Below are 25,967 nucleotides of genomic sequence, written 5' to 3'. Positions count from 1 at the left end.
TTGGGAGTGCTAACTGGATTTTTTATTTTTATATCAAGACACTGTGTTTAAAATTTTTACAAAGGACAAACTCCATGGGTTTCCGTTAGTGTTTTAAGAACTTTTCTTTAAAAAAAAAAAAGCCAACAACAACAAAAAACACCGCCTTTTTGAAAGAGAAATGACAGACACAAAAGAGACTGTAAAGAAAATGGGGCAAATATCTGATAGCATTTCCCCAAGGGCAGAGGCAGAACCCAGATCACACCCGGGCGGAGTGGGGGGCCAGGAATGGCGTGGCCTCCACAGTACCTCATTCAGCAAATCTAGGGTCCCCTGGTCTAGCCAGGCCAATGCTGCTGGCCTTTGGGGGAGGCAGGTCACCTTGTAGGCTCTGCAGCCATCACAGGGACACAGAGATAGCTGGAGATGTCTCCCCGTGGCTCTCCAGCCCCATCCAGCAGTAATTAACCCCTTTCTCTTTCCACCCCATAGTCTTGCTCGAATCTGTTTCTCTCCGGGAGGGTCCTGTTCCTTGGTCCGCTTGTGTGTGCACTGGGGGTCCCGCAGCCAGAGAAACCTGGGCCTGGAGCCCTCCCTTCCAGAGCTGCCTCTTAGCACTCACGGGTTGGAAAAGCATTTGTTCCAAAAGTGAAAAAAAATCAACAAAAACAAGACCCAGAAAAAAGACCAAGTCTGGGGGAGGAAGAGCTACCCTGCTCTTTCAAGCTCCCGAGTCTGGAGTTGGTCGGTGGTGCAGTTCCAAGAGAGGCCGAAGGCGAGCACCAAGGGGGTGTCCAGCTGTTGCTTTCAGCGCCCCCAGGAGTGTCTGTGGTCAGGCTCAGGGAGCTGGCTTCAGCTGCTGTTCCATGGGTCCTCGGTTTCCCGAGGACTCATTGGTGTCCCCGTTTTGAAGGGTTTGTTCAGGTTTACTTCCGTATCTGTGTTTCTGTACATGCAAGTGCATGTCCACATCTATGTTTGTGCGGGTGGGTCTGCTGTAGGGTGTGGGTGCGTGCGTATACATATATGTCCGTGTGTGTCTGTGTGCGTGTCTGCGTGTGTGTGTGTCCGTGGGTTGGGAGGGAGGGAGCCAGGGATGGGCTGTGCTCTGGGCTGGAGCTATACCCGGGTAGTGGAGTGTGAGTGGGGCAGCCCGGTGCTGTTGAACCCGGCGGCAAAGGTGTTGTAGGGGTGCAACGTCTGCAGCCCTACCAGGGAGTTGGGGATCATGGTGATGGTGTTGGGGGTCATGAGTGGGATGTCGTCGGGGGAGCGCCGCAGGGTCAGGGTATAGTCGGGCAATGCGGTGAGGCGAAGCGTGTCGTGCGGGGGGCCAGCCTCACACTCGTGGTGGGTGGGGCCCAGCTGCAACGCTGCCAGCTCCTCCTCAGGGGCAGCTCCCAACTCCGGGGCCCCAGCTCCCCTCTGAGGGCTGGGCTGCCGCAGGGGCTCCTGGCGCCGTTTGTCCTTACGGTAGTAGAGGGCAGCGAAGGCCAGAACATTAAGGAACAGGAGGGAGGCCCCCACGGCGATAGTGACACTCAATTCAGTGGAGTAGTCACGAGGATTCTCCACCAGCAGTGGCCCTGCATCCTGGTCCCCGTTCCAGGAGCCCTGGGCGTTCTCGTTGCTGTAGGCAGGTGAGATGGCTGGCCGCTTGGTGCTCCAGGTCTTGCCGTTGGGCCTGCGGGTGATGTGGGAGCTGTGGGTGGTGTCCGGGGGCGGCACTTTGGTGGTTGTGGATGTATAGTGGAACATGTCATGCAGGTTGTATAGGTGGGGCACCAGGTGTTTCCAAAAGGCCACCTTGGTGGCCCGGTAATGATCGCGGACCCTTGGTTTCAGCCCGATGTGAAGGTAGAGCTGGTCTCGGGGATTGTATTTGGACCAGGCCACTTCCTCAAAGCGGTTGGCCTTGGTGTGAATGAACTTGGTGTCCTGGGGGACCGGCTTGTTGGGATCCCTGAAACACCACATGGAAATCTGGGGTCACCACTCTGCCTCGATGAGGAAAGGGCCCAGCATTCTTTCTCTCACAGCCACCCCTAAAACTCTGCCCTATTCAAAAACTTCCCACCATTACCATCTTTTTCAGGGCACCTCCCTCTGTCCACCCCCCCAGTTTCCCCAGGGCTTGAACTCCTATCTCATCCTTCCTTATGCTCATCCTCTAAGATCAGGCTACAAGTGCTTTTTCTTCTCACATGCTACTGAGTATCTGTCGATCTTTTTAGCTGCCCAGTTTTGCCAAGAGCCCCTCTAAAGGCTCTATCAGAATGTATTTTATTCCCATTTCACACAGCCTCTGACCAGCTAACCTTGAATTCCACACTTCTACCAGTAACTCTCCTGCCCAGTCATGATGCTAGTTCTGAGCCTCAGTGAAATTTTTGGAGGAAGGAAAATAGCAGGAAAGATTCTAGAAAGGGAGGTTAGGAAGAGGAGTAAAGGAGTTACCAAGCAAGATTTTGGGAACATCTTAGGAAGGGAGATGGTGGAAGAGGTTTAGTCAGATGGGGCAGAGGGGAGGGCATGCTGGGGTCCCCAAGAAGAAAAGCCCCCATTTTCTCCTTACCCAGTCTTGGCAAAGTTGGTCCAATAGGTCATGACGACAGCACTGAGCATGACATCATTCTTGGAGAAGTTGCAGGGGAAAAGGTCAGTGGGGCCTACCATAGGGACCCCAAAAACATAGGGTACTTCGTCCCCATGAGCTGCATCTGACCAAGCAGGCTTCATGAGGCTCTGGCAGTGATGGTAGAAGGCGTAGAAGTAGGTGGGTGAGCCATAGCGGGCGTGCAGGTCGGCTGTCACCACCGAGGGCTCCACCCACTGGTGGTCGGTGAAGAGTGCCACCAGTGTTTTACGGCGGGTCTCAGGGTTGTCACGGTCTGCCCAGTCTGTGTACATGAACTTGATGGTCTCCCGCAGGGTGTCCTTACCCTCAGGATAGCCATACAGATTGTCCACAAAGTTGGAGACAGAATAGTCAAAGTCCGTGCCAGAGACACCATCCTCAGGGTCCACCACCCCTTCCACAAACTTGAGACCCTCACCCTGGTTGACACCTAGCATGATGTCATAGTTGAGGAACTCTCCCTGTTCCATCAGGATCTCGGGATCATCAGGGATGACGTCACCATCAATCACAGGACCAAAGGCCACATGGTAGCGGGCTGGCTGGATGTCCTGCTCTACCAGTTCCTTGGCACTCTTTTGCCGAAGACAGTCCACCATGTCCACGGTGTCTAGCACGTTGCAGCCCACTTTGTCTGCCAGAAGGCTGGTGTACTTCACTGGCTGGTAGTTTACAGCCCAGCTGGACAGAGCAGAACCACTTTGGATGATGGCCCTCTGGAACAGTCCTACAGAAGACAGGCAGCACCAGGTCAGACTTGTTGTGTCACACACAGCCATAAAACACCTTCTTCTGTTGTCCCCGAAGCTACCCCATGGTTTGGATGGGCTGGGAAGGAGGAACGGCACTTTTGGTTCCTCTGTTGCTTCCCTGTCTCAGTGCAACGGTTGGAAACTGAGGGGTTAAGGAGATGCCAGGAAGAATTAACCCCTTGAGTCCTAGACATCAGGCTCCTTATGCTCCCTCTCTTTATCTCTCCTTGTCTTCCCCTCTTGCTTCCTGCCCAGCTGGGCCCAGCTCTGTGCCAGCGCAGCACCAGGGAGCTGGCGCTGGCACCACAAAGGGGTCTTTTTCATGAGAGATGAGAAACACAGGCAGGAGAGAGCCTCACATTCTGGGAGTCCGGGGAAGGATCCTGAGGGCAAAGGCCTTGGGGTCTGAAAGTCCCCAGGGAACCTGCACTCGCAGTCTGCAGTCTCCACAGAGACTTTCTTTTTCCTGAAGCTTCCACTGATGCTTTAGATCCTGATTCTCCCCTTAGCTGAGAAGGAGCGAGTCCCCTAAACTGAAAAAGAAGATGATTCTTCCCTCTCTAGGAAAAAAGGGCATTATTCTCTCTCTGGCCCCGACACTCCCAAGGGAGAATTGGGCCCTCAAACACACAAGTCCATTCCTCTAAGAGAAAGGCCGTTTGCATGGGCAGAAAGGGAGGGAGAGAAATATAGATTAGTACTTGAGAGAGCCTCACTTTTCCAAAGATTATTCTCCATGAGTCAATTACAGAAAGACAGAGAGAGCAAATCTTTAAAGCAGCCAAGCCTCCAGAGACACAGGCGCTCAGGCCTTCTGCTACCAGGGAGGAGGCCCCAGTCAGATAAGGCGCCAGACTTCTTTTCAGACACAGGCACCCTCACAGCCAGACATTTTGCCCTCCTTTGGGGGAAAAAAAGGGGGATTCCTGTTCCTACTACTGTCACGTAGAAACGTTCCCTGTCTCTGGAGATACAGAGCCTACCTTACTTTTTCTCCCACCAAGCTAGTCTCTGGAGGGGCAGAGACAGAATTTCTAGGTTAGAGGTGGTTCTTCTCTCTCAGAGACACGGACCTTCTTCAAAGAGGGACTGAAGGTCTTCCTGTGACAATATCACTAACTCAGAGGGTTGATTTCAACGAAAAAAATATGTCTTCTCTCACATATTTCCTTACTTCAGAGAAGGGCACCTATTTCAGGAAGATCTTTTCGTGAGAAGCTCAGCTTTGCCTATCAAAGATAGAATGTCCCCTGTAGTCCAGAGGTGGAGAGAACATTTCTTGCTGAGCGAAAGAGGGCCTATTCGGCCACCTTGGAAGGGTCACTGACAGAGGGACCCACGGCAAGGAGAGAGGCTAAAAAATGAGTCTCCCTTAGGTGGCTTGCATAGCCCAGGAGGAAGTCTAGAGGCTGATCATAGACCGTCGTCCCTCAGAAGAAGCCCACCTCACAGGTTAGTGATTTCTTACTTCAACCCATCTCCCCCTCAAGAACCTTTCTCCTCTTGACAGACCTGTCCTTCAGAGAGAAAGGCAGAGAAGGAGTGTTTCTTATACCTAGAAACCAATTTCTATCCTAGGCCACTACCCTGAAGTAACATGTCCGTCTCACACTGAAAGATTTCCCCTGTCCCAAAAGAACTATTGTCCCCTCAGAGGGGACGCTCTCCCAAATAAGACTCCCACGTCAGGAGGAGAATCTTGCTTTCTCGGGATGTAAATGGGATTCTCTCCCTTCCGTCTCTCACACTGGGAGAAGTACTTCTTCCCCCCAGAGAAACACGTGCTTTCCGCTTCTCCACACGGGAAACCAAGCTGGTAGAAGAGGGCACACTCATTCCCTTGGGTGGCCCTGGGGTGAAGTCTGGGAAACCTGGGGCTCAGGGTGGGCAGAGCTACTCACCCTCAGAGTGGTGTGACAACGTGAGGAGGCTGACACAGGATGCGCCGATGCCCGAGCCAAAGACGGTAATACGGTGGGGATCTCCTCCGAAGAAGGCAATATTCTCGCTCACCCAGCGGAGGGCCTGGATTTGGTCAAGGAGCCCATAGTTGCCCTTGGCAGCCTGATCGCCAGTGCTCAGGAAACCTGGATTTGACAAAGGGCATGAGGGTGGTGAAGGCGGAGGGATGGAGGATTTGGGCAGCGGCAGGCAGGAGTTGAGGGAGGCGGGCACCGAGGATGAGCATGCAGCATAGTTCTTTCCACCTAGCTATCATAAGCCACTGCTCCTAACAAAAAAGAATAAAACCAAACCAAACAAAATTAAAAAAAATAAACCACTGCTCCTTTCTGCGAGGTCCAGCGTCATCAATGTAGGAAGGAGAGGCTCCCTGCCTCCCACCCCGGATCCAGTTGGGAAGGAGGGGTCCGCAGACCCCCCGAAGTGGATGCCTCCAGGTGGGAGACGGCCCTGATCAGCATCCTCTGCCCTGATGTACTCTACCTGATATACATTACCCTAACATCTGGCAAAATATAGTGGGAAGGACAGGGACCCTGGAGTCAGATAGTCCTTGGTTTGAATCCTGGCTCTATCACATCCTAGCCATGGAGCCTTGGGCAAGTTATTTAAAATCTCTGGGCCACAGTTTCCTCTTTTGCAAAATGGAGATAAAAATACCTCATAGTGTTGTCACAAGGATAAAATGAACATAAGCATCTATAACATGCTCAGCACATTGCAGATCTCCAGTTACTTCTCTTTCCCCTTCCTTCTCTCTCTAAAGGAAGTGAAGAATCTGAGAGGCAAACATCCGTAAGCTCTCCTTGCCCTTCCTGTACGAATGAATCCACCTCCACTTCTTCCCAGGGCCTCGGCTGGCTCCCTACCCCTCATTCTCAGGGCAAGTCTGCATTTCCCTTCCTCTACCACCTAATGAATCGGAAACTCTGGGGGTGGGGCCCAGTAATCTGTGCTTTTTAACAAGCTCCCCAGGTGATGCTGATGCCTGCTAAAGTGGAGAAGCCACTGGGTTAGACCATCTTTTTCATCTGCTGGAGAAATGGGGAAGTCAGTGCAGTGGGTTACCACAGAAACAGGTCTTCCCGCCCCACCCCCTCACTGGGATTTGCTGCTGAGGAGACATGTCACCATGGAGACTACCTTCCCACCCACCTGCTGGGATTTGCTGCTGTGGAGACTTGTTGCCATGGAGACTACCTTCCCGCCCACCTGCTGGCTATCCCACAGAGATGTCCTATATTCCTCCCCCTACCACCGCTTCCATTTTAGACTGTTCCTTTCATCTCTCTTCTCTGGATCCTTAGGTTCCTTCGAAGGCTCTACCTTCCACTATAGGCTTTTGGAAGGGGTCTTTCCAGGTGGATGATTGTGGAGCTCCTACACATGGAAACCCACACTTGGATCCGTATTTTTTGACACCACGGTTAAAAGCTCATTCACAGCACCTGGAATCAACTCTGTGCAAGGCCATGTTTGAGGAGGCTCCCCTAGCTCACGGAGAGCTCCCTGGTGGTCCTCACAGCCCATGGGCAGAAGCTGAATTCAAATAGACTCAAGCAGGCACAAGACCTCATCACTGTCTTTCTCATGTCCTTCTGTACCTAGCTTCTGCAAAGGAGCTCATCTCACCCTCTTCAAGTGTGTTATTAATTTACCTTTGGTACAACTAAGTGTGGAAAGTACTTAGTTATCCCTCCAAGAACCTAGTCACAAGTCGTCTTTAGCCCCAGGTTCCAGATGAGGAAATGGGAAAGAATTAGAGAAAGCCTGAATGCGGATGAACGGAGTAGCCCGTGTTCTTCCTGACAAGGAAACCATCTTCTCCTTTGCCTGGCCCATTCAGAAATTGAAGCTGCTCCTGCGAGTCTTAAAAACTATGTTGACCAAGATCCAACTCAGCTGCCCAAGCCTTGAGACCCTTTGGCAAAAATCACTATGTGCTTTCCTTAGTTCTCCTTCCCTCCTCTCCTTCCCCCATATTCTCTTTTCCTTTTCTTTCGTTTAGGCAATAGCAGACTTGGCTTCAGCCTTTGCTAAGGCATCATTTAGTGAAATGTGTCAAATATGTCTTTCCCAATCAGCAGGAAAAGCCTGCATTTGGGTATAGATTTCTCCGGCATGTACCGATTTCCTGAGTTGGGGACAAAGGCCTGAAAGGGCTGGGTGAAGGACTTGACCATCACTCTCTGCTCCCTCAGGTCCCGTGAACCTCCAGATAAGGGGCCCTGAAGCATGTGGATGATGCCATGTCAACAGTCCCTACTATAATAATCCTGTTTGAAGTGCTATATCCAACAGCAAACCTGATCAGCCATGAGCACACAAAATCCGGCAGTTTAGAAGGGCAATCACTCCCTCCTAGTTCCCCAGTAACTCAGCCATCCACAGAAACCATGTGAGAATGAAGGCTGAAACACCAAATTTTGTAAATTGCCAGAATAAATCTGAGCCAGTCTCCCTGGGCCCAAGTTCCTACTTCAGTACCTGGTAAACTGCTTGTCAACAGAAGATGGGGGAATGTGGCAGACTGTAACAAAACCAGATATTTGTGTCACTCAAGGCTTGATGTTCACCAGGTTTTCAGTTTGCCTGGAGGGTACCTGAGCAAGGATGTGGGATTAAATTCTGGAACTCAGAATAAAACTTGACAAGTCCCTACTTGCTCAGCCTCAGGGATACCCACATTCCATATCCTACTGGAGTCCATTTCTTTTGTTGGCCCCAAGCCCAGTGGGGCCTTCTCAAACAATAGCTACTCCTCTGCCTTGGAGAGGATCCATGGATTAGCCTGTGACATTCTTAACATCCGTGAATCACCCAAGATGTCCAGGGAAGCACCTTAGAGTGAACCGTCTGTTTGGGCTCAGTGTTCAGGAGAAGCGATGGGAGGGAGGGTGAATGAGTGAGTGTAACTGGGGTCCAGAACTGGCCACCTGTTCTGAGATGTTTTGGGAAACAAAATAACAAAGCCTCCACTACACAGCAAAATCCCCAAGTGTCAGGGACAAACCCATGTTCTATATCTGGTGCCAAAAGACAAAAACATCTTGTATGTACCCAGAATCCAATCAGTGGCTTATTGATTATATTTGTGTTCCAGAACAGGAACTGAAGGGTACACAGAAGTGGTGGGGAACTTCTGACCAAATCTCAGTTTATGATTCCTTCTGAGTTTTGGGTAATATTATCTTGGTCATCAACTGCTTAAGCCTAGAGAATAATATTTCTGTCCCCTAGGTGTGCTGTTCTGGTTATTCAAATGAGAGGAGGTTGTAAGTGGGGTTTTTTGTTTGTTTGTTTGTTTGTTTGTTTTTTTCTTTTGAGACAAAGTCTCACTCTGTTACCCAGGCTAGAGTGAGTGCTGTGGTGTCAGCCTAGCTCACAGCAACCTCAAACTTCTGGGCTCAAACGATCATCCTGCCTCAGCCTCCTGAGTAGCTGGGACTACAGGTATGTACCACCATGCCCAGCTAATTTTTTGGCCAATTAATTTCTTTCTATTTTTAGTAGAGACAGGGTCTCACTCTTGCTCAGGCTGGTCTCAAACTCCTGACCTTAAGCAATCTTCCCGCATTGGCCTCCCAGATAAGGGGAGGATTACAGGTGTGAGCCACCGCGCCCAGCCATGAAGTGGGGGTTCTTAACCTGAATTTCATGGATGAGCTTCGGGGGGATCTGTAAAATTGTCTTTATAAGTTTGTGTGCATGTATGTATGTGCATTGTTTTGGGGGAGAGTCCATAACTTTCATCATAATCTCAGAAGGGCCCAAGACCCCCCAAAAGGTTAAGAATTTCTGAAATAGAAGCTTAAGGATTACAGCAGCTGAAGGATTGTGAGGCAATCAGCGAATCGGGATGATATATGGAGTGCTCAGCGGCCACAGCTTTCTATGCAGCCCATAGCTCCCAACTGACATCATGGGGACTTCGCATCCCATGTGAAACTCTGAGTCCCTCAGATGCTACGTCTCTCCTTCTGGCTCCTCTCTGCCTCCATTCCCTGTGTCTCTCTTGTTTTCTTTTCTCTCTCCAGTCTTTTTCTCCTCTTCTTTGCTTTCACCTCTCTCTTCCCCTTTCCTCCACTCTCCCTTTTTCTCTCTTCCTAGCTGCTCTGAGAATATGGAACATATTCTTAGTATTCTCTGTACTTTCCAATAAACCTTATAGAATGGAGCTTTGTGTATATAATTTATTTATTTATTTTTGAGACAGAGTCTCACTCTGTTGCCCGCACTACAGTGCCGTGGCATCAGCCTAGCTCACAGCAACCTCAAACTCCTGGGCTCAAACAGTTCTCTTGCCTCAACCTCCCGAGTAGCTGGGACTACAGGCACGCGCCATCATGCCCTGCTAATTTTTTTTCTATATATTTTTAGTTGGCCAAATAATTTCCTTCTATTTTTAGTAGAGATGAGGTCTCGCTCAGGTCTTGCTCAGGATGGTTTCGAACTCCTGACCTTGAGCGATCCACCCACCTCGGCCTCCCAGAGTGCTAGGATTACAGGCATGAGCCACCTCGCCCAGCCTGTGTATATAATTTTTTTAAAGTAGCTGAATTGAATTTTTTCTGTCACTCTAAGAAAAGAAAATAGCAAAATTACTATTGGCCTTCAACTACTGGGCATGTGTGCCTGTATATCTGTGTGTGATGATGTTTGTGTGTTCATTCCCCTTTAGGAACCGTGCAGCCCTAGTGTGTGGGCTGACAGCCACCTGCATGGGACCATGAGATTCAGGACAGAACTGAGTGAGAGCGTCGCCATGGTGTCTGAGGCAATGCAGGACAATGGAGCAGGGGCAGAACCAGGAAATCCGGAGCCTACCAGACCATGGAGACACCAGGGGTGATGCCCTACGCGTTCCATACCCAGTATCCCAGGTGCCACAGACTCTGCTTTTTTCATGGAATATCATTTTTCCAGTCTGAACCCAAAAAAGGCGTCTTGCTATCCCATATAGCATTAATGGTAAGTCAAGTGGAGGTTGCCATTTTGTGCATGCAATCGCACCCGGAAGTGAAATGCAGCACCAGGTTCTCTGGGATTGGAACTGACAAAGCAATATAGTTGAGAGCAAATTAAAACGAGGTCCTGTCCCCCAGCTGGCAAAGGAGCACGCCATGCCTAACTTCTGCTTTAGCACGCAGGCCTACAGACCTGTCAAAGAACCTAGAGCCCCACTGGAACTCTGAGGATACAAAGCCTCCAGGCAAGGAGTTGACTTCTTCATGCCACTGCAGGGACATGGGGTCTGGGAGAGCATGTGAAGGGAGCAAGGCCCCGTATGCTTAGTCAGCCTCTCTGCGGCACTGCGCTTGGTAACCCCAAGACCTTGGTCATAGATGGGCGCTGGTGGTCACCAAGGAAGGTACAGGGGTGAGGGGCAGCCTAAGTCACCAAAATAAGTATGTGCCAGGCACAGTATGTAGGGGGAAGAGTAAATGGGTGTGTATGAGCAGGTGTTTAGGTAATGAGTGTGTGCATGGCAGCGTGCATGTGTATGGCGGTACGTGCATAGAGAGAGCAGAGGAGCGTGTGTGTCTGTGGGGTATGGAAGTGTTGGGGGATGCAAGAGTGTGGCTGGGGTGGGTAGAGGTGTGTGTGCGTGCATGGATCTAGCTGCAGCTCTAGGTACATGAATGTGTGTATATTTGTGGAGCGAGATGAGGGGATAAGTACACATGTACGTACTGGGTGTACACATGCAAGGTATGTGCGGGCAGAGCTGTATATGCGTGCGCACGTGTGTGTGTGTAGGGGTCTATGGGTAAGCATATATATGGGGGAATATATAAGTGTAGCACGTGGGATGTGTGTAGACATGGAAGCAGGGATATGGAGATGCGTGTGTGTGTGTGTGTGTGTGTAGGGGTCTATGGGTAAGCATATATATGGGGGAATATATAAGTGTAGCACGTGGGATGTGTGTAGACATGGCGGCAGGGATATGGAGATGCGTGTGTGTGTGTGTGTGTGTGTGTAGGGGTCTATGGGTAAGCATATATATGGGGGAATATATAAGTGTAGCACGTGGGATGTGTGTAGACATGGCGGCAGGGATATGGAGATGCGTGTGTGTGTGTGTGTGTGTGTGTGTGTGTGTGTAGGGGTCTATGGGTAAGCATATATATGGGGGAATATATAAGTGTAGCACGTGGGATGTGTGTAGACATGGCGGCAGGGATATGGAGATGCGTGTGTGTGTGTGTGTGCGCGTGTGTGTGTAGGGGTCTATGGGTAAGCATATATATGGGGGAATATATAAGTGTAGCACGTGGGATGTGTGTAGACATGGCGGCAGGGATATGGAGATGCGTGTGTGTGTGCGTGTGCGCGTGTGTGTAGGGGTCTATGGGTAAGCATATATATGGGGGAATATATAAGTGTAGCACGTGGGATGTGTGTAGACATGGCGGCAGGGATATGGAGATGCGTGTGTGTGTGTGCGCGTGTGTGTATGTGTAGGGGTCTATGGGTAAGCATATATATGGGGGAATATATAAGTGTAGCACGTGGGATGTGTGTAGACATGGCGGCAGGGATATGGAGATGCGTGTGTGTGTGTGCGTGTGTGTGTGTGTGTAGGGGTCTATGGGTAAGCATATATATGGGGGAATATATAAGTGTAGCATGTGGGATGTGTGTAGACATGGCGGCAGGGATATGGAGATGCGTGTGTGCGCGCGTGTGTGTGTGTGTAGGGGTCTATGGGTAAGCATATATATGGGGGAATATATAAGTGTAGCACGTGGGATGTGTGTAGACATGGCGGCAGGGATATGGAGATGCGTGTGTGTGTGTGCGTGTGTGTGTGTGTAGGGGTCTATGGGTAAGCATATATATGGGGGAATATATAAGTGTAGCACGTGGGATGTGTGTAGACATGGCGGCAGGGATATGGAGATGCGTGTGTGTGTGTGTGTGTAGGGGTCTATGGGTAAGCATATATATGGGGGAATATATAAGTGTAGCACGTGGGATGTGTGTAGACATGGCGGCAGGGATATGGAGATGCGTGTGTGTGTGTGTGTGCGCGTGTGTGTGTAGGGGTCTATGGGTAAGCATATATATGGGGGAATATATAAGTGTAGCACGTGGGATGTGTGTAGACATGGCGGCAGGGATATGGAGATGCGTGTGTGTGTGCGTGTGCGCGTGTGTGTAGGGGTCTATGGGTAAGCATATATATGGGGGAATATATAAGTGTAGCACGTGGGATGTGTGTAGACATGGCGGCAGGGATATGGAGACATGTGTGTATGTGTGCACGTGGTGTAGGACAGTGTGGACTCACAAGTGAGGGTACATGCCTATGGGGACGGGGAGGATCGGTCTGTGTTTCCGTGAGGAAGGTGAGGGGCAGACGTGTGTATGTGTGCAGCGTGTGGGTGTGTGGAGAGGACACAGAAGTGGGGTGTGTGGGGGTGTAGGTGTGTGCGGGCCTGTGGGGGAGTTGGAGAAGGAATATCTATGCACATTGCTGGTACATACGTGTGGAGTTTGGGTGTGGATGTGCAGGGTGTAGGTCTTCCCGTGAGGTGTAGACATGGGGGTAGAGGGAAGTGTGAGTGTGGGCACGTGGTGTGGGCATGGGTGTAGGTGTGGCTAGAGAGAGGTGGGGGAAGTGTACGAGGATGTGTGTGCTTATGGAAGGTGAGGGAAATCTGTGGGGTGTGGATGTGAAGTGTGTAGAGTGTGTGTGCGGGAGACTGCGTGTGTGGAGTATGTATGGAGGGCTGCAACAACGTATTTATGTGTTGGGGACCTTTGGATGTGGACACGGGGCTAGCTGTGTGTGTGCTTTGTGTGGGGTGAGTGAGAAACAACCGTATGCCTGGGGGAGGGTGTGTAGACACGTAGGGTAAATGGGTGTGTAGACGTGGGGTGGACTAGAAGGAACATCTGTGTACGTGTGGGGTGTTTAGGGATAGGGGGTGGGTGCGTGGAGATGAAGACAGCACGCTGGAGAATTAACAGACCCTATAAAACTCAGCCAAGCAAAAGTCTGGGAGCAGACACCTGGCTTGGGACCTAAGAGAAGGTGTGAAGTTGGAACTGAATTTCCAGTGCCATCTAAACATTCTGAAGAAGGGCTTGGGGATATGGGAAAGCTTCCAGCACTTGGGGAGGGGTTATGGGATAACAGCATTTGGACGTGGTCATGAGCACCAGCTAGAGAGCCAAGGGTGCCTGCTTGCTTTTAACTCCCCACCATTCTTCCCTCCCCCTTGAGAAGCCAGCCTTCCTTCTAGGCACCAGGCGGGGAACCATACCTAGCACCCCAACCCGATAGTTGAGGGTGATGACGATGACATTGCCATAACTGGCGAGGACGCTGCCATCAATCATGTTGCCTGTCCCTTCCATGTAAGAGCCTCCGTGGATGTAGACCATGACAGGCTTAGCACCACTGTCCCGGATGTCTGCAAGGAGAAGGGGTGAGACGCAGGCTAGGTAGGATGCCCTTCCTCCCCCACCCCCGCCAGCCCTGGGTGGGGGTGCGGGTGGCAAAGCTATCCCAGGTGCCAGGACACCACCGCCATCCCTGAGGGCAGGACTCATGGAGCTGCTCAGCCTGGAGCTCAAGCATCTGCCAGAGACAGTCGGACTTCAGTGATGTTTGTAAAGACTCCGGTCTCAAGTGCCTCCCAGCTGAAGGCAGCCAGGACTGCGTGACACAGCTAGGCCTAGGCGGGCCACGGCTGGGCCCTAGGGGCAGGGGGCAGCAGGAAGAAGAAGGGATGGTTCCCTTAGCTGCATCAGGTGAGTCCCTGCCCTGGGCACCCAGGAGTCCTGGGACCTGATATGGCTTTAGAGAGCAGGGGCTGGGGAGCCCTGGAACCCCCTAGACCAGTTACATGGAGAAACGGCCACTGGCAGCAGCTGGCCCCCCGGTGCAGACAGAGACAAGAGGTGTGGGAGTAAGGGATAGCACAGGGAGAGAACGAGGAAGGATGTGGGGAAAGGAGGGTGGATGGCAGAGATGGGGGGGACCTTACTGACGTGGTTTCTCAGCCATGTGCCCATTTACCCCACTCTCCCTGGGCAGACTTAATCGAAAATGCTGGGGACAGGGCAGAACTGAGAACGAGAGCGCCTGCTCCCAGTCAGCGCTGACATATGGATGGAGCCTCCGCAGAGGCCGTTCACAAGGGACCGCCAGGCGGCCGCTCCCAAGCCCAGGCAGCACGGGGTCGGGGCTGGGGCAGTCAAGAGAAGGCTCTAGGTCTGATCACCTCTGCCTGCAGCCTGTCGGTCTGTGAGCCGGACCAACAATCTCTGCCACCCCAGCACAGCCCTGCCCATCACCAGTGGGCCCCCCTGATCTGTCTGGCCCCCCCAGGGGTACAGGGGCAGGGCCGAGGTGCGGAGGTAGAAGGGAATGCTCTCCGCTGCGGAGCAAATGGAACCTGTTTCCCCAAGGAGGGAGGCTGGTCTATGATCACCCAAGGATCTTATGCCATCTACTGACGGCTGCGGTGTCCTAGCTCAGCCTGGCGTTTTAGCCTGGTCTTTTTGGAACCTCCTGCAGCCCCTGGCCCTGAGACCCTCTCTCTCTCTGGGAGAAGGCTAGGGAGGTTCTAGGCGCTGCTATTCTCTGGCACCTTTATTTGTCACTATCTGACTCCTCAGTTCACCATGGTGCTGGGCCCCTCCCCCAGAAGCCACACTCCCTGCAAGACACGAGGGTCTCCTTAATGAAACACATATTTCCTCACCATCCTGTTCACTTTGTGCCTCTCCCCACCCTCCCTGGCCCTGCTTCCTCTCCGTTCTCCCTGCTGCTCAGGAGGGGCAGGTGCCCATGCAGCATAGACAATGGGGGAGGGGCGGGGGACTAGGGTGAGGGGGATGCCCCCCCATGGCTCTGCTTGTGGTCCCCTGCTCCTGCCAGCCGTGTCCATCACCCCAGAACTCCCAATGGCCAACGAGGCCAAAGACAGATGAACAGCCCAACGGCCTTGTACAGGAACAGAAACACACCAACGGACGGACAGACAGACAGACGGGGCTTCTCCCCATCGAGAAGGGGAGGGGCTCTGTGCCATGCACCAGCCGCCGCGCCCTGCAGCCCCCAAATACCTTCATCTTCATCCCCGTCATTATCCGCTAAGTCCTCGCCCTGTTTCTTAGCGCCGGATCCTGGGGACCAGACACGGGGAGACACAACAGCACAGAACAGAGAACAAAACAGAGAGAGAATTCAAAAACAGCATGACTGCAGTGTGGCCCAGCAAGCCAGCTCTGGGCCTGGGCCCAGGACAGGCAGGAGGGATGGCAAGAACTGAGGGAATGGGTGGGCTGAGGCCCAGACCTTCATCAGGATGATGGTGTTGCAGGCCCCTGCTGTGCTGGCCTCCCTGCATCTCCCTGCCCCGCCTCCCTGTCCCCAACAGCCCGTCTCAACCAGCTACCTTTCCAGTTAGGAAGCAGGCAGCAGCAGGTGGGCCAGGGCACAGAGCCAGAGACCTGCTCAGGGGAAAGATTCATTCTGGGTGGAGGGGGCTGCGCATGTGGACACAGGCAGGTCGAGCTGGATAGCGGAGGCAGGTACCAAGGGTGACAGTGACATTGCCAGCATGTGTGGATGTTGTCAATATGAGGCGTTTAGGGCAGAGATGCGTACCAGGGACCTCAGGCCTGAGCAACTGGGGCCCAGTGGGCTGGCTCGAGCTGGGCCTCAGCTGACCCTAATTCCCACAGGAGAAAATGGGAGATGAAGCTTTCCCTCTGGTCTTCCTCGTTGGAGCCCCCTGCTCTGGTTAATGGCAAATGGGGTTCCTGCCCACAGGAACCAGTCTTGAGAGCAGCAAGCATTGCTCTGAGATGTAGAGAGAGCCAGAGAGGGAGGGAGGGAAAGAAGAAAGGGGGAAAGGAGAAAGGGATGATGATGAAAGAGAAACAGAGAAAGACAGAGAGAGAGGGAAGAGAAGAGAACAGAACAGAAGAGAAGAGAAACAAAGAGAGGAATAATGGTAATAGCTCCAATCATGTACTGAATATTTACCATGTGCCAGACACTCTACTTCTGCCATATTGTCTGATCCTTACACCCCAGTGAGGTAGGTACTATCCTTATTCCTGTTTCACTGATGGGGAAACTGAGGTTCAGAGAGGTAAAGTGACTTGCTTAAGATCACACAGCTAGGAAGTGCTAGAGGTGAGATCCAAACCCAGGTCTGCTTGACTCCAAAGCCCATGGTCTTTCCACTGCACCATGCCACTTTTCTGGGGTGGGGGAAAGGAAAGGGAAGGGATGAACTAGATGAGAAAAGTGGTGGAGCATGGAGCAGGGGGGGAAGGGGGGGAGGAGGAGAAGGGAAGAGGGGAGAAAAGGAAGAGACTAGAAGGGGAGAAGAGAGACATTTAGGATCTAGGGGTAAGCTGGCACCAATTCTCCTTCCTGTTCAAAGGAGACTAGAAGTGCATCGTGACGATGGCTGCAGAGAGAGAGGACCTGCTTCCTGGATGCTGGTTAATGTGTGGACACAGAGGGGCCCCACGATGCCCCACGATGGACCCTCTTGCATCTATGGCACCAGATACCCGCAGCCTGGAGGTAGCAAAGAGCCCTTTTTCTCGGCTGGTCTGGACTCTGCTGACTGCATTTTCCTACAGTTATTAATCAAAACAGAAACTGCTCTCAAACTACACAATGGCTTTTCTACTAGGGCAAGAGCCCAGCCCCAGGACAGAAGCCGCCTCCAGCTCCCTGAACTTCTGCTGGGTCTATCGTCCTAACATGTGAGCTCCACGCTCGCCAGTACTGTCCTCAAGAAGCCTAGGAGACATGGGCATGATCACCCACACAATGGACAGCCCGCCAAACTGAACAGAATTACTCATCCCCGGACGTGAATTCCCTTTCACTGGACGGGGGGTGGGGTGGAGAGTGGGGCAGGTTTTCCCCAGGAAACTCTTCAGTTCCCATCACCCCTGACTTAAAGGATTTGTCCCTTGGGCGGCCTCTGCAAGTGTCCCTGGGTTGCTGCATCATCCCAGCCTCCTTCACACAGATGTCTTGGCTCCTCTGGCTTGGCACTTGCCGAGCAACTCCTTGTGGCCATGCCTCTCACCCGGGCCAGCTCGGCCACCAACCACCGGCCACTGACCACCACGCCCAGACACTGTGCTGTGCAGAAGCCTGACCAGGCCGGCCAGCCTGACCTTTGCACGCAGCAACCCTCACGACCTCTGGGTATGGGTCTCCCCCAAGAGGCGGGGTTTGTAACTGTTCCAAATGACCAATAGGCCCTGGATAGGGAACTAATTTGAACAGCCAAACGACCAAATGCCCTCCCCCATGGTCTGGAACTGCCTTCCCAGGTTGGCCTGTGGGGCTTAGGGCAACCAGCTGAGTTTTAATACCAGGCTCGGAGCTTCCCCAGAGCAGTGATTAGGCCCTGTAGTCATTTCTAGATTTTTCCTCTACCTCACATCCCTCCACATCCCAACAGCACCTAGCACGTGGACTTGCCCACAGTTGACAATCCTGATTGTTAAATGTGTGCAGTTAGGCCGGGCGCCGTGGCTCATGCCTGTAATCCTAGCACTCTGGGAGGCCGAGGTGGGAGGATAGCTCAAGGTCAGGAGTTTGAAACCAGCCTGAGCAAGAGCAAGACCCCGTTTCTACTAAAAATAGAAATAAATTAATTGGCCAACTAAAAATACATAGAAAAAATTAGCCGGGCATGGTGGCACACACCTGTAGTCCCAGCTACTCGGGAGGCTGAGGCAGAAGGATTGCTTGAGCCCAGGAGTTTGAGGTTGCTGTGAGCTAGGCTGATGCCACAGCACTCTAGCCCGGGCAACACAAAAAATAAAAATAAAAAATAATAAAATAAATAAATCTGTGTAGTTGAGTGGGGGCTTCCAGTCAACTCTCTGGCTGAACTCTCGGGGCTGGACTGAACTGCCCGAGGTTCACCATACTGGAGTCCTAGAGAGGTCAATCTTCCTAAGAAATAGTTAATGTTAGTGTCATCTCCTGGCCTCAGCCCACCAAGTAACTCATAGGAGCAGGTTTAAGAGATCTTCTATCTGAATTCATTTATAGGCTAATGAAATGCTAAGGCCGGAATTGTCCCCTACCACCTTCCGATTGTGGAAACAGAGGTTCTTAAAGGCAAATACTTGCCTAAGGCCTCCCTGCGAGTCGAGTCGAGTCGGCAGCAGAGCTGGGACTCTGTCAGGCTTCGTGCTTCCCAGACCTGTTCTCTTTTTGCAGCACCACAATGCTTCTGCGTTCCTGTGCAAAACGCCGATCGCCTATGGTGTGTGAGGTCCTGGGCTGGGCGTGGGGATGTGGGGGAGCACTGTCCCTAGAGCAGCAGGTCTCACCCCGTGCTGCAGTGTGCGTCAAAAGCATTCAGGACTCATGTTCGCCATGTAGATTCCTGGGCTGTGGCCCCAGAGATCCTTATTCAGTAAGGAGCACCCTGTTCTAGGAACCCTAACAAGCCCACTCTGAGAAACCCTGCCTTAGGACATCAGAGGAAAACAAACTCCAAGCATGCCAAAGAGTCTAGGGATGTAGTTGTGAGTTTCCACCTGTTCCTTAAGCTGTTACTGTTTCCAATTCGGCCCAACCCAGCCACATCTCACCATTCTTTTCAGAGTTGGGGAGGCGGGAATGGCCAGATGGGAGTTGCTGCTGAGTGCTACAGTGGAAAGAACATGCCCTGAGGGTCAAGAGACCCAGGATTTTGGTCCCAGCTCTGCCACAGACCAGTGACCTGGCTTTGAGCAGCAGCAAGTCACTCCCCTGGCCTGTTTCCTCATCTGTGAAACTGGGCTACTGATTCCTGCCTTATACGCTTCCCGAGACGTGGGGAGGATTTTATGAGGTAAATATGAAAACGCTTTGCAGAAAACATAAAGTAGTAATCAAACAGGAAGAATTATTATACAGGGGAATAAATTCCTCTCAGCAAAAGGATAAATTTAAAATTCAGGATCTTGTGCCTCCTCTAGAGTCCATAGTTCTCAGAGATCCCCGAGTTCTGCCACCAGAGCAGACCAGGGCTCTCAGCTGTGCTCTGGCCAGAGGTGGGGGCAGGAGGGCGGGGTGTGCGGTCGTGTGTGTGGTGGGAGTACTGAACCTGTGTAGGCGTGTTTGGTCTAAGCTTCAGGGTGGAAGAGTTGAGAGTTGAGTCTAGACTTTCAACCTGGGGGTGGGAGTGGAAAAAGCAGGGAAGGGGTGGTCTTGTGGTGGCTCCACTCACTGGAAAAAGGGCGGAGCCTCTGGCTCCATCTTGGCTGCCCAGAGTCTCTCCTGAGGTGTCACTGAGAGAGCCACTGGCTCCGTCTTTGGCACACATTTTAGGGTGGAATTTGGGGCTGGGAAGATTGGAAGAAATGGGGTTGCTCCTTCTGCTCTGAACCTGCCTTAGGCCACCAGATCCTCCCTGAAAAGCAGCCAGGGCCCTGGGATGAGGTGGAGCATATGCCTGCCCACCGCCCCCTGAGCCTGGGCTACTTGAAGGAAGGCTGGGTCCTCAGGGGCAAGGGCAGGTGGGCAGGCAGCCCTCCCTCTCTCTCTCTCTCCCTCCCCGCCGGCTCGCTACCTACCTCCTTTCCTACAAATTTTCTTGTTGGGCTTTCGGGCGCATTCCTTGGAAATCCGCTTTACTGTAAAATGAATAAAAAACTAAAAAATAACAGGAGGCCTCTGCCCAGGGGCATGCACCCCCCACCCCCCCAAGCCCCAAGAGCTGAGCTGCTCTGCAGGCGGCACATGGCAGAGAGCCTGTCCCACCATCTCCTTGTTTCTGTAACTTACCTTAGTGTGACCCCCGCGGGAGGAGGCATCAGCTAGTGAAAGAGGAGGCACCTAAGCATCGCCCACCAGGCTTGCCCCCCGCTCCCCCCACACACCCAGCTCCCTTGGCCACACACACCTACCACCTTTTGAAGCAGGTGGGATGGCGACAGGGGGGCCTGGTGCAGCCAGCATCCTCCCGCGGGCAGCTGCCAGCAGTGACCCATACTCCCCCGGGGAACCCCCATCCAGTACTGGACCTAGACCTGTCAAAGCTCTCAGGCCTGGCCAGGCCCCTCCTGGCAACAGTGTCACTCACACATGGGAGCTTGGACAATGCTGGGAGAGTGAAGAACAGGGAGGGGGGAAGGGGAGGCCAAGCAGAGTGATGGTTAGAAGCATTTTCACAGACAGACAGACGCATGCTGCAGGGCACACAACCACATGCAAGCCACAAACACAACAGGGCAGGCGGGAGGCAGGGAGGGCACAGTGCCTGGCCGCAGCACTCACCATCCTCCGTGGGCACATAGACGTTCAGGTAGAGGCAGTCTTCGTTGGGCTCCTGGATGTAAGTGGCTACGATATCCAAGTTGGCAGTGAACCAGACTGGCAGCATGACTTCGGGCACAGCTGTGTGGATGTTCTGGGGGCACACTGGGGGAAAGTGTGTGGCGTTCCGGATGCCCGACCAGGATGGGGGTGGTTCAGGGGGCAGGAAACGTTTCTCGCCGATTGGGGGAGCTGCGTAGGGCACCCCCAGGTATTGGTCCACAGGTCCCAGGATCTCACTGGGCAGTGGTACCCGGGCACCCCTTAGCTTCCCAAAGTGAGTATTGACTGTGGGTGCTGGAGCCTGGGTACTGGCCCTCAGCACCAAACTGAGGAACCACAGGGTGAGGCACAGGCTCCGGCCAACTGTGGGCTTGGGGCTCAGGGACAGCGACGGCGGGCCAAGCCGCAGCCACATGTTCCAGGCAGGGGGACTGGCAAGAGAGGCAGACTCCAGGGTCACAGCATCAGCCCAATAGGCAGCCCCTTCATGGCCACACTGACTTGAACCTCAAAACTGAGCTCTCCAGGGACACCTACAGGTGCCCAGCAACGTAGAGAGCAGGTCGTCCAAGCACCACAGCTTCAGAAAGGGGACTCCCTCAGGGCCAGACAGGCCTGTGGAAAGAGGGAAGTATGTGTCATTCATAATGGTCTGGGAGGGGTACAGAGTTGGTCTTTGGGGGAACTCGTGGGCTTGGGCTATTCTCCTACCATTAGGAGAGTTTCACATGCCCAGGGCTCCAGCCACTCACAGATGATCCACCAGCAGTCAGAAGCATTTTATGTGCCAGGCCATGGTTGGAAAATCCAAAGGGATTGGCAGAGCGACAGTTTGTTGCCAATGCAAGTTCAAAGTCCCCAACTTCAACCCCACAGCCAATAGAGTTCATCAGAGTCGCCTGGAACCAGAGTAACATGGTAGCCAGGGGGTGGGAACTAGAGATGGAGCCTGGGTCCCTGGGCATGCTGCATGAACCTTGAGCTGTCCAGCCCCAAGGACCTGGTAATCCCACACACTGACCTCCCCATCAGGAGAGGGTAGGATCGTTCACCTCACTCTGGGACATTAGGCATAAGAAGGGAAAGCAGCAGACAGACAGACGAAATCACAGAGAGACTTCCTCACTCTCAGGCAGGGCAGGGGGCAGGACAGCCATTCACCAGAGTCCCCAGACTCTCCTGAGCCCCTCCTGTACATTTCTCCTCAGTCCTCACTGCTCCCAAATCCTTAAGCCTTGTTCCTCTCTCTGTTGGCTATCTCTTAATTCAACACCAAATGCAATACCAGAATTGAGGTAGAAATCATTCTGCCCAGCACCCTAGGCATTGTCGATGCTTGTCCAGTGCAAAATAAACAACGCAGTGTAGGGGCCATACACTCAGAGACTCATAGAAATAAACTCACAAAGACTCAAAGAGGGAATGAGAGAGACCAAGCCAGGATCACAGACACTGTGATATTCAGTCGTAGAGACATACATTCCAAACCCACAGAGATCCCCTCATATAGTCCCACATTCGGAGACAGAGCGCCTCACACAGCCAGAGCCTCACAGAGTGATACATTCAGAGACACACACAGAGACTTACTGAAATATCATCACACATGCCCGCATAGGTAAATATCTAGAGACACATGCAGCATAATGGTGACACATAGGTGGAGACAGAAACAGAAATAGCAACACACTCAGACACACAGGCCTTCTGACACAGTTACACAGTCAACACATACACACTGGCACACACAGGCACGCACGCACATGCACACTGCATGCACATTTCATTTTCCCCCATTTCTCCCGCCTTCCAAGATTGCAGGCCTGCTCCTTTAAGAACTGGCTGAAGGGGTGGGGGAGGGGGGAGATTGGGAACCCCCGGCAATCGGCCACCACGAGAGAGGAATGAGAATGTGTGTGTGTGTGTGTGTGTGTGTGTGTGTGTGTGTGTGTGTGAAAGAGAGAGAGAGGGAGAAGAAAAAGGAAGAAGAGGGAGGGCGAGTAAAGTGGCTAAAGGAGTGGGGGCTCAGAGGAAATGGGAAAATGGGGAGCAAAATATGGGGGGGAAGATCTCAGACACTGCCCAGGATGCACCCGGGTGGGGAGGGAGGAAGGGAAGGAAGGGGTAGGAGTAGGGAGGTGGAGCAGGAGGGAGTGGGTGGGTGTGTATATGGGGGGGGGATAGTCCGCAGCTGAGTTCACACAATCCCCCCATTCACCGTCTCCATGGCAACTCCGGGGCACAGACCGCTCATTCACACGGCTTCCCCGCCAGCACCCCCCCATTAACCCCCTCGGTGCCACCCCCACCCCACAAATTCCATTAACCCTTTTGGGATGCCTCCCTCTCTAGTAACCCTTCAGCGCCAAATACCAAATCCCTCTTTGAGTCAATTCCCTGCAGCCCCTCCCCTGTGAACACCTAGACAAACAGACCGACCCCCAAACGCCCTCTGTACCCTAGGACCCACTGTGAATCCCCAAGGCCAACATCTCTATCCTGGTCCAACTTGCAATTTTGGAGAAGACAGGGGAGGCAGCGATGCCTGGGAGAATGGCATCTGGGGGCACTTTTTGGGCTGGACCGGTATTGGGCGAGGGGCATTGTGCAGGAATGGACCAGTATTGAGAATTGCAGTATTGGGGACTACGTGGGTTCAGAATGGTATTGGGGATGGAGTTGCATTGGAATGGGGGAGGATAGGATAAAGGCCTCCATTGGGTGGGGGGGCTGCAGAGAGTGGGGGAGGGAGCCTGGTTTTAAGATGCTATGATGGAAGGGGGATGGGGCTGCACTGCAGGGGAGGGGGACTGGCAATGTGCAATACAGGAATGGGGCTGGGGGCCCTCAATAGGGGTATTTTGATGAGCATGCGGGCTGGGCTGTGGAAATAGAGGGACCAGGGGCGGGAGGATGATGGGGATGCGGGATTTAGGGAGGAGGTGGAGGAGAGAAGAGAAGCAGGGGAGGAGTGGGGGGTCAGGGGTGCCGATGGAGAACATGGGGTTGAAAGGGATGGGGGCTCCTGGCTGGGGAGTGGAGGAGCCTGGGATTGGGAGGGGATAGGATGGGGACAAGGTATGGGTAGCTAGAGGATGAGAGACCAGGACAGGCAGCCTCACCTGTTCCCTGGGCTGCTGCGAGCGACTGAACCGGGCCACGGACCACCCATATCGCCTCCAGGCCAAGGGCTCCGCACCCGAATCCCCGAGATCAGCTCTCCGGCAGCCTGGCTGCTGTGCTCGCGCACCGAGGGGGCGCGCTGCGCGTGCCCGGACACGGGGTGGGGGGGGCGCGGTCCCTGCCATTAACTCCTTTTGTGCCAGAGATGGCTCAAGTCCTGGGGCATGGCCCAATTCCCCCCATGCTCAGGCACGCTCTGCTTGCACCCTCCCTCCCTCTCTCTCTCACACACACCTCAAAGAGCAAGCTATCAGACAGGTGATCTTCCAGGGCCGCTAGTCCAAACTTTACCTGTGCAGCTTGAGACCTTGACCCAAAGGGAGAAACTGAGGCACTGCCAGCAGGAGCCCCTAGTCTTGCTCCACAAAAACACACCTGCACCTCAGTCGGCATCCCCTTCCTCTTCTCAGCACCAGCGCTACCCAAGTAGCAACCAGCAGGGCCACTCTGCCCTCATCTTGTCACTCTCCTAAAGGTCAGTGCTGTTCCCTTGTGCTGCTTCTGCTGGGGCATGTCAGACTCAGACTGTCAGCCTGCCAGATGTGTGACCATTTGTCTCCCCTCCAGATCCAGTGTCTCTGTGCCTTGTGTCTCTGTGTGTAGTGCACCTGTCCAGTTTGTCTAGCAGCCCCAAAAGCCCTCTGAATGTCCCTCATCCCAGCCAAGCCTCTCACCCTGTGGCTCCTCAGAACGTTTACAGCAGGATAGAGGAAGTCAGAAGTTTCCCTTATGTTTGCCTTTACCCTGTCAGGGAGTTCCATTCCTTACACACACTCTTAAACTTGGTCAGTCTCATATGAGCGAGGGCTTCGTGGGCCTCAAAGAGGGATTTTATTTTTTATAACTTGGGTACTGATTGGTGCTCCTGGTTTTACCAGCACACTTGACACTTCCCAGTGATATGGTGTAACTGTGGCTTGGACATTATCCTTAAGCTGTCACATCATACTGTACCACCTGCCCACAAGGCTGGGGCTGATCCTCTTCCAGCCCCAGCTAGGCAGACCAGAAGACTCCATTGTCGTGAACCAGCTGGCTCTCCTGGACAGCCTTGGATCTAAGATCCAAACCAGAAGGCAAGGGGGCCAAGAATGGCCCTGCCACAGCTCCAAATGTGACTCTGGAGCAACAGTTTTGAGTTTTCTGTACTGTAAAATGGGAGTGAGCAACAGTCATCCTGGGTGACTGCCAAGGCGGGTCATGTGAAAACAAGCAGTCCTGGCAGCAGGGCAGAGAGAGAAAAGGGTGCTCCTTTTCACTGGTCTCTCTTCCTCCTGGAGCCATACCGTCCTTCTACCACCTGTTCTGTGATGACACGTGCCAATGGAGGGCAATTTTTCATCCAGGAATGTGACTCTCAGGGCAGTTCTCTGTCCTAAGAAAAGGATGCCACTTGGTGCATGATGGGGACCACACAAGCTGGCAAAAAGGGTAGGCAATGTCTGTCATCTTCACCCTCCCCAGTTTGTTTGATGCCCAGCATCTGAGGTGTTGTGGAGGGAGAATTAGGTTCCACTGAGCTTGTCTCTGGCCTAAAGGCCCGTCCCCAATCCCAGTGGTACCGCGTTTTCCCAAAAATAAGACCTACCCATAAAATCAGCCCTAGCAGGATTTCTAAGCATTTGCGCAATAGAAGCCCCACACCGAAAATAAGACCTAGTGACGGGTGTGGCTACGCAGCGCACCTGCACAACCCATGCATTTCGTGGTGGAGTGGTAAAGATGAGCAGCCCTTCTCATCTGCCCCATGAGAGCTCTATTGCTCGACAGGAGAAATTGGGGCCCATGGTTCTAAAGGAAATAGAGTCACAAGAAATTCAAGATGGAATTCGGGGTTTGGAGGGTTATGATGATGTTCCAGAAGAAGACAACTTAACTCTATTTGAATAAATGTAGATTGTTGTATCATACTTAAAAAAAAATAACACATCCCCTGAAAATAAGCCCTAGGGTGTCTTTTTGAGAAAAAATAAATACAAGACCCTGTCTTATTTTCGGGGAAACACGGTATATACCCCATAGAGAAAAGTTATGAAGAAGTTGCAACATTCACCTGTCCTTAAGAGACTAAGGGCCCATACCTCGATATGTTGCCAGCTTGGAGAAAGGAAGAGAGGGTAGCAATCCAATC

At 52.8% G+C, this 25,967-nt stretch overlaps 1 protein-coding gene across 3 annotated transcripts; it reads right to left on the bottom strand.

Moving 5' to 3' along the window:
• On the bottom strand, window positions 1-23,902 carry NLGN3 (neuroligin 3). Of its 3 annotated transcripts, XM_012736211.3 has the most exons (8): window positions 23,776-23,902; window positions 20,612-21,268; window positions 19,909-19,968; window positions 15,421-15,480; window positions 13,611-13,760; window positions 5,274-5,459; window positions 2,558-3,347; window positions 1-1,945 (listed from the first exon to the last, which is right to left on the bottom strand). In XM_012736211.3, exons 2-8 carry the CDS (start codon window positions 21,066-21,068, stop codon window positions 1,102-1,104), a joined length of 2,547 nt encoding a protein of 848 aa, XP_012591665.1. In that variant the 5' UTR covers window positions 21,069-21,268; window positions 23,776-23,902; the 3' UTR covers window positions 1-1,101. The 3 variants fall into 3 exon arrangements, with proteins under 3 accessions (XP_012591665.1, XP_012591667.1, XP_012591668.1); XM_012736213.2 differs by lacking the exon at window positions 19,909-19,968; XM_012736214.2 differs by lacking the exons at window positions 15,421-15,480; window positions 19,909-19,968.
• Between the last annotated feature and the right edge of the window lie 2,065 nt (window positions 23,903-25,967).

Source organism: Microcebus murinus, chromosome X (assembly GCF_040939455.1).
Source record: "Microcebus murinus isolate Inina chromosome X, M.murinus_Inina_mat1.0, whole genome shotgun sequence".
NCBI classification, from domain to species: domain Eukaryota; kingdom Metazoa; phylum Chordata; class Mammalia; order Primates; family Cheirogaleidae; genus Microcebus; species Microcebus murinus.
This window is presented reverse-complemented; position numbering and strand designations above follow the sequence as displayed.

Excerpts from the sequence above, each read along its gene's own strand:
- NLGN3 (XM_012736211.3), bottom strand. The coding sequence starts at position 21,068 with ATGTGGCTGCGGCTTGGCCCGCCGTCGCTGTCCCTGAGCCCCAAGCCC. Across the intron at positions 19,969-20,611 it reads CTATGTGCCCACGGAGGATG|TAAAGCGGATTTCCAAGGAA; the intron begins GTGAGTGCTGCG and ends TTCATTTTACAG. Across the intron at positions 3,348-5,273 it reads GTTGTCACACCACTCTGAGG|GACTGTTCCAGAGGGCCATC; the intron begins GTGAGTAGCTCT and ends TGTCTTCTGTAG.